The 12,827-nt window shown below is 35.7% G+C and overlaps 1 protein-coding gene across 1 annotated transcript in view; it reads left to right on the forward strand.

Annotated features, from left to right (window-relative positions):
- LOC140168779 (atrial natriuretic peptide receptor 1-like) overlaps positions 1-1,795 on the forward strand; it is an 82,078-nt gene extending 80,283 nt beyond the window's left edge. Inside the window, exons 22-24 of the mRNA XM_072192189.1 lie at positions 104-202; positions 1,214-1,305; positions 1,700-1,795. Of these exons, the coding sequence (XP_072048290.1) occupies positions 104-202; positions 1,214-1,305; positions 1,700-1,795 (287 nt within the window). The remainder of the gene's footprint in view (positions 1-103; positions 203-1,213; positions 1,306-1,699) is intronic.
- Positions 1,796-12,827: the final 11,032 nt, after the last annotated feature.

A 12,827-nucleotide genomic window follows, 5' to 3' on the forward strand; every position in this document is an offset into this window, starting at 1 on the left:
GCTGGCAATAAAATGATGGGTCTAACCCATTTTTGTAAAAAAATGGAGTTGGGCCCTTTTTCCACTCAGGTATTCAGTTGTAATATGTATCAATATCTTTCAGGTCCTTGTGCAGCTGGCGTTGTGGGACTCAAAATGCCACGATATTGTTTGTTTGGAGACACTGTCAACACTGCATCCCGAATGGAATCAAATGGACAAGGTTTGTTAAAACTAAATTAATAAAGACAACAAGCTTACATTTTATAATTCAAACTTCTGATTTTTGATCTACAATAGATAACACTTCCTAACAAAGTTGACGGCATAAGAGCAAAAACAAACTTCATCAATCTTTTAAAGTAACATTTTACAGGTGTTAAACCCCCTCATTACCCACACCGCTTCAAGCTGTTGCCCTGTTGACGGTCAAAAGGGTATAGTTTCATTAGTTTTCCATAATTTTTCGCCCTTTTTCCATGATAACTCTCCTTGTCGCCCCACCAGTCCCGCCTTTTTTTCTTTAATTATTCTTCTTGCCTCCCCTTTATCTTCCGCCGTCCCTTCTTTTTTGCCGCCCCTACTTTTACCCCGGGGGGCTCGTGCCCCCAAATCCTCCTTCAAAATACGTGAATGATTGGCAAGCAGAAATGGCGGGGGAAGCAATCTTTGGCAAGCCGAACCGGGTGGGGGAAGGGGGGCGTGCAAGAGAGTTTTTCCTGTTCGCTCGTATTATATATCTGCATTATAAACGCTCTTTAAGTTCATTGAATTTACAACCGTATGACAAAACGGGCGAAAAGAGTAACTTTTCGCCCAAGATTTGCAATTTAAAGAGAATGGCTATTGCTCATTGTAATGGATATGTACATGGACTAGACAATATAAGTGTGCTCTTTCATTTATTGACATAAAATTTGAAAAATATTGTAAGGAACACTTGGGGTTTTGACTTTTAAAACCTACATCTTCGTAAGAATTGTGCGTGAATAGGTCGTTTTCAACAGATTTACAACATTCGCCTTGTTATAAACTTTGAATTGCGTCATCTGTTGACGTAGTAAAAAAATGTGTTTTTATATTGATTGGACCAAGGGAACATTCGGGGTTTTGACACAAACCAATCAGAGATGTCATGATTTCCACTATTGTAACCAGCTAGAAGCTCGGCCCTTACAAACACGCTGCGAGAATGAATGTGTTCTTTTATTTTCATGTTTTACGCTTTCAACAGCTTTGAAAATACACATTAGCCGTTCTACAAAGACGATCCTGGATATATTTGGTGCATTTGACATCGAGTTGCGAGGCGATGTGGAAATGAAGGTAACTGAAAAATTAAACTTAAAATACATTCATTCATCACTTAGGTCTAGTTTCATTCGAGATGGGGCAGGACTAGGACATAGCAACTCAAAAGGGGAGAGGCAAATGATGTTGGTAACATTCGGTATAGGCAAAATTGTACTCAGATATAATTTTTGCATAGACGCAAATGATCAGAATTGGTAACATCCATATTCCACCAGCATCATGGTAGCCGTTGTATTAAATGAGGAAATTATTTCACGAAAATCACCATGATCACGGACGTGTAAATAATTCTTTGGTATTTATACATTAACCATTAAAAACCCCAACATGATTATTCCACAGCTTCCACTATAATATCCAATACCCATTATATCTCTTCACAATTTTACCATAACCATTGTTGCAGGGGAAAGGCGTCCAGAAGACGTTCTGGCTGATCTCTTGTGGTGATGTTGTAAACGGCAAATTGGCGAAGAAGAACACAAAAAGCGTATGTTATTAGGTTATACACACGGAGAGTACAATGTGTACAATTTGTATTAAATCGTTTAAGAGCATTGTCGCGGGAAACAGAAAACATAGAATTTAGTCATATACTCGAGTGTAGTGATTTACCAAATTAAGAGTTATATCCCCATTCCACAATTATATTTGTCATAGTTTCATGTCTACTAGAAGCTACTAGAATACTGTTTAGCATATTGAGACAGCTATCATACGATTATATTTTGGTTACATCAGTGATTAAATCTACAAACCAAATCGCTGTCAATCAGGGTAATCACAGACCCTCACAGCTAGACACACCCCAATCGCGTCCGGCCTGATGTGTTTATTCGGACCATACTGCAGTTACTGTCCGTTTTCCTATACACAATACACAGTGCTCTCACCATTGACGCGTGACCTCTACAAATAGTGTATGTTAGAAGTATAGACAATTGCCGTCACTGTGTGAAAAATAACCGGCCAATATTTAAAGTACTCTTCTGAAATTCTAGAAAATATAGTTTTGTAACATGTCCTAAATATTTAGCTAATTTAGATGTTTGGAAATATTCGCACTTTGGTGTTTTAGTGTATGTTATAGGTAATAGGACATTGCGTAGTTAACGTCATTGTGTGAAAAATAACCGGCCAATATTTAAAGTACTCTTCTGAAATTCTAGAAAATATAGTTTTGTAACATGTCCTAAATTTAGGTGTTTGGAAATATTCGCACTTTGGTGTTTTAGGAAGGATAATTATGTAAACGACAGATAACACCAAACAATATGAAGAAATTATTTCCAAACCGTGTTACGGTCCACAACCATTATGTTTCTCATTTTCAAGAATGCTGGTTAACAATATGCACACTATTGTCTCATTTCGTGAACAAATGCGCACCAGTATTGTTACCTTGCGTTTGCTTTATAATCGTTCACCCAACTGAAACTATAATACCAGCTCATTGCTCATTGCACAGGTAAAACAGAAACATGTGTAGTGTGGATTTAACCAGAGAAGATCTGATGTAACATAGTTGAGCTATTTTCAATGAGTGTTATCTTGGTTTAATAGCTTTTAATGGGGTTTAAGTCCTGCAAAGGTCGTGGTGAATTCTACTGTAGACATGACTGCATCATGCAAATGTTTACCGTGTTTGTATGTCCTTCGCTACGAATTGATGCGGTGTAGCCTGCTTTGTTAAAGCCTTAATGTACGATTTCTGTCAAATTTTAATTTTATCATTTTTTATTCAAGATCTTAAAATAATATTAGTAATAACTGCCGAGCAGGGTTGCTGTCCATTTTAACAAGGTTAAGTGAAAGAAATCCCATTAGTTATTTTGACCATTTTAACATGCAGTTCTATGGGAGGACATATTATCATAATTTTTAAATTATGATAATATGTCGAACTTTGCTCTGTTGCCTTACAAAGACAACAAATTTGGCCGATTCCATTTACGTGCAAGTTGGGACATGTGTAAACATTACAAATATGCAAAAAAAATCAGGTTTGAAAAAATTAACCAATTTCATACTATAAGATCGTACATTATGTCTTTAATTTCCCTTATCTTTGAAGCATAATCTTCCCAGGATAACCATAAGCTATTTCGTCCACTACCACAGTTCGTGGACAAAAAATGTTCTTACTTAAAGCCATAATGTGTAATTTACATAATTGATTCCTATTTAAATCTAATTTTCACTGATCACATTGTTCCTTTTTTTAATTTCGAGCCAAACAAGGTAAAACGAAGAAAATTACCATGCCATTCCAGCCGTTACATTCTTCTACAATGCGTGTATTAGCTCACCGATCGTATCGTATTAGTATCATGAAAATTGGCGTAGCTTCACACAGTTACATGTAGGACAGACAAACAAGAAGTAAGACAAATGGGTTTTTTAATATAAAAAAAACCTTAATATTATTGTAATTAAAGCACTTCAGGTTTAGTCTTTCACATTGTATTTTATTACACCATTGGGCATTACAATCATGCAAAAAGTAGAAATTCAATAAAAATTGAGGGCGTCACTGTGGAGCAAATCACACATTATGGCTTTCGCGCCTGCCTGATGAAGATGTTACAAAATAACTGTCAGTGTAAATATCTGACCTAACAATATCTCTATCCGCACAATGTGCTTTAATGCAATTTTTTTCCAAATGTATCTATTTATAATGTTAAGTCCATTTGCCCTAACTGTGAAGGTTTTTGGGAGTTGACAATTCCCAATATTGATAAAAACTAAACCACACTACTGCACGACTGGAGAGGTTTTCTGTCAACAACTGATAAAATGGCATAGTATTTTAGACTAAAATAGTTAAAATTGTATACAGTCTCTTATCATTGTTGTGACTTCTTGAGTACCACTTTGGAACTTGTGGTTAGTGATATCAATGAGGTAACCCAAAAACTAGTAAACACACCCAGTCAAAACCTTCACACTTAGAGCGAATGAACTTTACAGCGAATCGTAACGTTAGAGTAATTCCTTGATAGAATGAAAGTAGTAGTAAGTATGCTTTCCAGGACGTTCACTTCTGGGTCACGAGGTCATAGGTCAACCCAAGTCAACGGTCACGAGGTCACTTTCGGGTCATGGGTCATGAGGTCAATCGGAAGTGGTCAAAGGTCAACCGGAAATACCGCCATTTTGAAAGGTTAACCGGAAATGCCGCCATTTTGAATCGAGATAAAAATTACCCTATATAAATACAACGTAAAATTATCAAAACTCAACAATTTTAATAATTTGATGCACAGAAAAGGTAGGATAGTATCAAAAGTTCGGAATTTTGTCCACAGCCTTATAGACCATTCCTATAATTAGCAGCTTCCTGCTAAGCTTCATTCGACCAATCACAGAGCAGGATTTTACCCCAAAAGGTGTGATTTCCTGTGACAAATCCTACTTCCGTAAGGTCATGATGTTACTTTCTCATCCTGCTCCCGATATTCATTCCCAAACCCTAACGTAATGGGACGTGCTATACTACTATTATAGGAATGGTGAAAATATGAGACTCATAACATCGTGTATTGACGCACAAACTTGGTCGCAGCACATGCACTTAATTGTTGTTGCGAGTTGGTTATCGCGTGACAGGATCGCGCTTATGTGAATTTACGCGAGTGTAAGTTGGACTCTATTGACGCTCACAATAACAAAAACCGAATAATTTTCGCCAGGCGGGCCGTTCCAAGGGATTTTGCCGCCCTAGGCAAAGCCTCTCCCTGCCGCCCCACCAAATTAAAGCATGGAAAAAAGTGTTAAGGGGTCGCCCCCTTGAAAACTCATCAGTTTTAACCTATTTGTATACTGCCCACTACCGTTTTCCACAGTGGCGTAGATTTCTTTTGGGCATTGAGGGGATGGAGTTGGAAAAAATTCTGGAAGTATAGTGAATTCAGCACCTTTTGGTGACATAATAAGTGTGTGGTACAAATGCGCGCGAAGCGAGTGAAAATTTTTGCCATTTAGAAGCTCCTCCTTCTCTTTCTCCATTCTTGATTTTTCTTTTTGCGCCCCTCTGCGTTTGCCGCCCTAGGCGACCGCCTTACCTGGCCTAATGGCCGGAACGGCCCTGATTTTCGCCAATTAAAATCCAAACAAACTATATTTACAACTATTATTGTTAACAAGTTTGTGAAATTCTCGAACCTATAAAACCTATGTGATTTTAAATACATTCACTATGTAGATGTAACATTAAAAGTTATTACTGTATGTATGTGACCTGTAAAATATGTCTGTATCTGCACATTGTGCTTTAATACTCAATGTATAACGAATCATAACGTTACAGTTTATTCAGTGATATTCTGTTTTATATAAGATGAAAGTAAAACGTCATGAGAAATGCGCAATTTCGACTAATTCGTCAGCTACTCTTTTGTTTAAACTACAATGTTTAATTATGAACATTGTCAACAATTCCAATAATATTTGATACACCAGAAAAGGTAGGATGATAAGTTCGGATTTTTTGATTATGTCCATGGTTGAGTGGCCCAACAGGCTTCGACGTTAAATATTCGATGTCTATATATTCCCATTCTTTTTTCAGTAATGTTTAAAGCTATTAAGCTCTAACGAATGTTTGATGACGTAAAATCGATAATATATTTCTAATAGATATTCTACGTAACAAAAACTAACATATCGTATCTATAACACGTAATACAGAACATCGAAAATGAGGTCAAGAGGGGTATCGCGTGATTAAAAAATACCGAAATATTCACCTAACAAACGGCAGGAAAAAGATGCGAATTACATAAATGGTGAAAAAAAATGAGACTAGCAGCACTGTCCAGAAGGCTTTTTTATTGCCAAAATCTAGCCATATAACCGCCATTGTAACCGCCATAGGCCTATAATTGACCATAACCTATTTTGTGATATTTCCTAGAAAAAAACACCATAGATTCCTTATTGGAGTTCATTTTATGTGACGAACAGTTTGAGACCATTTTCATTGAAATGGGAGCACTTTGTTTTTTACCCCTGTGTAGCAAAACAAACAAAAAACAAAACAAAACAAACACCTGACCGCCCCATGTTTGACCTTTCTGCTTATAACTCAAGAACGGTATGTCGCAGATAGTTCAAATTGTACTTTTTCTGAATTGTTATGACCAGAGGAATATTTGGGTGTTTCTTTTTTTGCTGAACCATGAAATGGTCTCAGCCTATAGTAGTCTATGTTACTTCCTTACTCCCTTACTTACTTACTCGGCAACCTTTTGGTCTGAAATGGACATATCTCTAAATGCCACGGAGGTATGACCCCATGAGTGATGTCATTATTATGAAAGAGGAAAACATAAAGAATATAATAAAAATATTTCCAAACGTCAGAGGTCATTCAGGGGTCACAGGGGTCAAAAAAGGTCATTTTAACCAAAAATGCTCCGATTGAGCTTAAATTTAAAAAGCAATGATCCTTATGACATTCTAAACATGTTTAAAACATTAAAAAATTTATTTAAGGTCATTAAAGGGGCATTTCGTGATCCACAGCCTCATCCCCACTTTTCCCCAAAAAAAGTTGAGATTTTTACACCCCTGGATACTTCTGGCTACATAATGTTTATGCACCAAATATTTTTGCAGATTAATTCGTTTAGCAAAGATATCGCGAAATTTGAATTTCGTTCTGGTGCACCAGAACGAAATTACAACGTATTGTCTATGGAGCAGTGTAATACACATAATCATGCATAACTCGCAAACGCAAAATCAGAATCAACTGAAATGTTGGGAATATGCTTTTTTCGTGGATATGTACTGAAAAATGTCATAAAAAGAGGATGCTAGGATCACGAAATACTCCTTTAAGGGGCCATAAAGGGGTCAAAGGTCAAGTTTTTCAAAATGCTCCAATTGAGCTGAAATTTATATGCAATGATCCTTATGACATTCTAAACATTTTAAAAACATTTTAAGATTCATTTAAGGTCATTAAGGGGTCAAAGGTCAAGTTTTCCAAAATGATCCGATTGAGCCGAAATTTAAACGCAATGATCCTTATGACATTCTAAACACATTGAAAATATTTTTAAATTCATTTAAGGTCATTAAGGGGCAATAAAGGGGTCAAAGGTCAAGTTTTCAAAATGCTTCAATTGAGCTTTTTAAATGCGATGATACTTATGACATTCTTAACATGTTTTAAATATTTTAAAATTCATATAAGGCCATTAAGGGGGTCATACAGAGGTCAAAATTCAAGTTTTCAAAATGCCAGCTTTCCACGATCAAGGTATATTAAAACGGCAATTAATGAAACAGTCTTATTAAAATTAATACTATCCAGCACAGTATTGCTGCTTGATCAGATCGTCACAGTCATCCGCCTAACTTACCTCGTGGGTACAGTTGCTCTAGTTAATTTTTTATTCTTTACTTTTCCTCTTTCATTAACACCACTCGGCCGGTCATACCTTTGTAGCATTTCGAGATTATGTCCATTACAGACTCCGGGTGACATTGGTATAATAGGCCTACCACAATATACTGCCGAAGCCACATGGTTCAGCTATGGTGCGGTTATCGCTCTAGTTTTTAATCAAATCTGAGCAATTATGAAATTTGAAACCTGTTGTATGACATTTGACCACTGTGCCACTAGGGATTCTTTTTTAAATTTGTTAACACAAACTCCCCGTGGTGGGTTGGTTTGCACATTGTACATGTATATTCTGGCTACTTTTAGTATTACATCAAAGCATAAACTCCGATTTGTATTAATTGATTGATTTTCACATCTGATCTTTTCAGTCATCGTACTCCCTCTGTTAGCTTCCCAAGTGGACTACTTACTTTGGATTGCGGCTATAATGTGATGCGATCAAGCAAAATCAGTCGGAACTCGGAATAATGATTTTGAGATATTGCCAAAGAAAGGAAATATTTCTTTTTGTTTCCTCCTGTTTTGGAGACTCTTTAATTGCTCTTATCTTTGGATCTGGTGGTTCAATTTCAACGGGGTTTTCTGCAAAATGCAGCTATGTAAATGACTTTTACTATCCTATATAAGAAACTGAAAATTTGCTATTTCCGAGTTCCGACTGATTTTACTTAATCGCATCACAAATGCTTAACATGGGTGTCTATGGAAAGTCTGTCTGGCCTACTATAATTAGCCATGATGTAATGCATCTTTAAATGTATCTGGCTTGTGATTGGTCGCCCAGATCTCGTAATGATTTAAATCCTCCAGGCCATAATACCACTATACTACAACGTACACAACTATCTGTGGAATTTGCGGCGCGTGGCCCTCACTCCCCCATCGATTTTAAAATGTAGGTAATCCCAAAGGAAAATTGCCGCAAAACGGCTTGTTTCCACCACCCCACCCCCGTCAGACCTTGTGCCCCTCCCCAATCATGGTCGTCCCCCATAGGATGACTGGCGCTACGCCACTGAACCACGTGCCCAAAACATAAATAGGAACTTGAAAGGTCCAAGCTATCCCCCACGTTTTGGGGTTTGTTGTGAAAAGCAGACCCATTTTGGGCGGTACGTCCCCGTATCCAGGATTAGCGCAAATGTCGTATTCATTTGCCTACTCATATTTACCAATTAGAATTCTGAGAAATGAGATGGGGTAACAACATTATCTATATATAGTACATGTTTTATTAATCTACCAAATATCATTGAAGCTTACAAAAATGGAAGACTTAATATTCATAACACTTTCGCAGAAATATTTTACACCAAAAATAAATAATTGCATATACCTATATTGTAATAATTTGTACACAATAACACTATTTGGTACGGTTAGCATAAAACATAGTATTGTACATGTATTACCACCGAAAATTTGACAATGTTCTGTCATTTTGTATACTCCTTATAAACCCCCTGCCTGAATGAATGAGCAGAAAATATAGTGTAACGAGACTGCGGATATCTTCAATCAACAGATGCATGTTTCTGCAACTTACATCAACGAAAGACATTCTTAGCTTTATAAACACCAAATTTCATAAATGTTTGCAGTGAATCTTTGAAGAAAAAGTAAAATTACCGCATACATAAAAATAAAATTGAGATTACATGGCTCGGTATTACGCAATCCAGATTGCACAATTGTGCTGCAGTTTGCACCTGATAATGAGGTGTTTTACAACCGCCAAATTTCATTGCAATCGGTCATCACCTTCTGCAGACAAATTTAAATGATCACATACATATATGGTCAATTCCAGCCAAAGCGGGCCAAAATTCTCTCTGGGGGCCATTTTGAAAATGTTTTCCTTTTCAATTCTAGACTTATCAAATGAGACGATCATGTCTAGTGAATCATCAGGTGGAAGTGCCATCGGATTGAAAAATAACTTTTCTTGGTAGACCAAATAAAGTGTTAAATGCGCATATGCATGTTACCCACGAATTCAAGCATTTTTCACCTGTTGTACGCCATAAAATTTCACTTTCTTTAATATCTTTCAATATTTTATATGTGACTCATATACACTAGAAATCGGGGAAGACTTTGAACGTAAAATAGAATTTTATTACATATATCTACAAAGAAATATTTTGGTTATTACAAATTTTAAGAAAGAACCAGGTGTACAGTTAAGATTGTGTCAATTCTTCGAACTCTTTCCAAAGTGGCTGTCATTTAACATTACTGTGTTATTTGGAAAGATTAGAATAAATGCTTCATATAAATATAAAGTTAGATTTTGTATCTCGTCGCAGGATGAGGATCTCGGATGGATTCGTGGGTAACAGCGTCTGGAAAATAGCAATTCCTATTATTTATTTTTAATAAAAATAAAAAATGCTTTTCCGTATGTCAATAATTCAGGCTGCAATGGCACTAAAATGAATTTTAATCAAAATACAGACTACATGGAATATTTAGAATGGATCATTATGGCATTTTGGGTATAAAATTTTGAGAATAATGAAGTTGCCAAATTCAAATAGACAGAGCAAACAGTTTTATATTATTATTTTAGTAAAATCATTCCATATTTTCATGCAGCAATATTCTATTAACTCGTGTTTGACAGTTCCTATGAACTAAAACACTATCAATACATTGTTAACTATAATTTAAGTAGGGATTCGTGGGTAACCAAAATGTTCGTGGGTAACACATATTTGAAGGTATGTATTGGTAAGCGGCAAAATAGAAAATATTACAGAAGGTTGGAAACCACCATGCGGTTATTCCTCCATTGTGTTTCAATGATTCCCGTTTCTCTAACCAATTGCATTTACCCAAAAAACGGTAATTTAGGATAATCAATCAAAACTTCATGATGCAGCTTCAGTATACCTTCAAGAGGACGCTATTAAACAGGACTGTTTTAGAACCTATTTCGCATGTTTTCAAAATGTTAAGATGCATAAGAAACATATAATTTACGAGTAAATCCTTGGATTCGTGGGTAACGCCGAATTCGTGGGTAAAGCTATAAGTACTATAGTACCGTTTGGGGTTTGCGTTTCTTAGGTGTATAAACTGTAAGTACTGTCAAAATTATAGCATACCCATGGCTTGAATATGTGCTGATTTAAACTTAAAATAAACAATCTCCTTATTTTTCAAGGTTAGCATCTATTCGGGATTCGTGGGTAACAAAAGTTTAAACCGTCGTAGATTCTTTTTTAAAGCGGTGAACGTATTTTCACGATTTACAATTTTAAGCGCTTGTCAAACTAAATTCAGTGTCCAAAGTCATTAAATGTTAATTTAAGTTATGGCAATTATATTTGCTGGACTCGTGGGTAACAGTTGATACGTGGGTAACGTCAAATTTGATTTTATGGAATTTTATGGGTAAAACGTATTTGCATAAAATAATCACTTGGACCTCAGAATTATAGAACGAAACTTCGTTTTATGATATAGTCATTTATGGCATATTCACTTAACATTTTTCAGAACGATCATTTTATTTTTGATACGCGGGTAACAAAATTATTAGCCAAATTGACTTAATGGCCTCTAGAGTCTACAAACTTTGGTGGAATTCAATCGTTTTACAAATGATGAGAGATCATATAATTAGTTAATTTTGATCTGTTTTGTACACATGATTGATGAATTGCATACAGGCGGTGTCTACTGTCTTTGATATTTGTCCTACTTGTGCGATGTTTTGCCTTCTGTTCCTGTGCTTCTCTTTCTCAATTTGGGTGAATTGTTAGATCTTGGTATTCATACCATACCACAAAATACAGTGCAACAGAGTGCAAGTAGGCCTACACTCTAAATTGCAGGGATTTAAAAGTGAATCCTTGAGACTGTGGTTGGGGACCGGTCAATTTTAGATTTGAAGTCAGTCTTATGGATTTTAATTTTAATTCTTAAAGATTTAATTTTGAATCTTAAAGATTTGATTTTGGATCTGGCACTTGATTGGTCCCTAATCGCAGTCCCTTGGGATTTATTTTGAATCCTTGAAATTTGGAGTGTATACTTCATAGACATTTCCTTAAGCTGTTCAGCCTATATTGATATCTACTATACTTATTTATATTTGACAGTACCTTACATTACTGATGACATGTTCAGTTGATATTAATTCATGATATTGGGGTATATTGATAGGCGTGTACATACACTTCCCAATTGTTCTTTCATTATTCTATATATTTATGTTCATGACATGTTGAGTATCTTGATCATGTTGAAGTATATTTCTTTGTATTAGCCAACATCCAGCCATTACCCTTTTAATATCAGTATTTATTATTATCCCAGCCCACCCCTATTCCCTCACATTTTGGTATAAGTGAGCTTGACTCATCTGTTCCAACTGTTTTTAATTTACTTTTGTTTCTAGATAATCCAATTCCTATTCACTTTGGATTGTATATATATATTATATATATATATTTTTTTTTGCATTGTATATTTATTATTCGTTATGTCTACGTCTGATTTGTCCGATTTTATGTCACATGTCAAATTCAATCCATCTACTTTTGATAGCACTTTAAACCCAAATTCACCAACATCCGATCAATCATGTAATATTGACAACACCATGATTACTGATTGCAATTACTTCGACATTGAGCTTTTCAACTCAACTGACTTCAAAAACACTGAAATTTCTCTTTTCCACCTCAATGCATTAAGCCTTAATAAACGTGCCAATGATGTACCAAACTATCTTTCAGCTATTGATCATCAGTTTGATATATACGCTTTCAATTTTGAAATCAATATAAAAGTACTAATAGATAATACAGAATTAAATCTGGTTCATACTACCAAATTTCTAGGCCTACTTATTGATGATAACCTCAGCTGGAAATCACACACTACACACATCACTAAAATTGTGTCAAAATATAATGGTATTATACGTAAAGTCCGCCCTTTTCTACCGGAGGCCTCTTTGCAAACCTTATATAATACACCTGTGCTTCCCTATTTAACTTACTGCGCAATTGTCTGGGCAGATAAAAACAACGCCAATCTGGATTCTCTTTTTCTCCTACAAAAACGAGTTGTTAGGACGTGCACAAATTCTTTGTGGCTC

The sequence above is a fragment of the Amphiura filiformis genome, chromosome 13, assembly GCF_039555335.1.
Source record: "Amphiura filiformis chromosome 13, Afil_fr2py, whole genome shotgun sequence".
NCBI lineage: Eukaryota > Metazoa > Echinodermata > Ophiuroidea > Amphilepidida > Amphiuridae > Amphiura > Amphiura filiformis.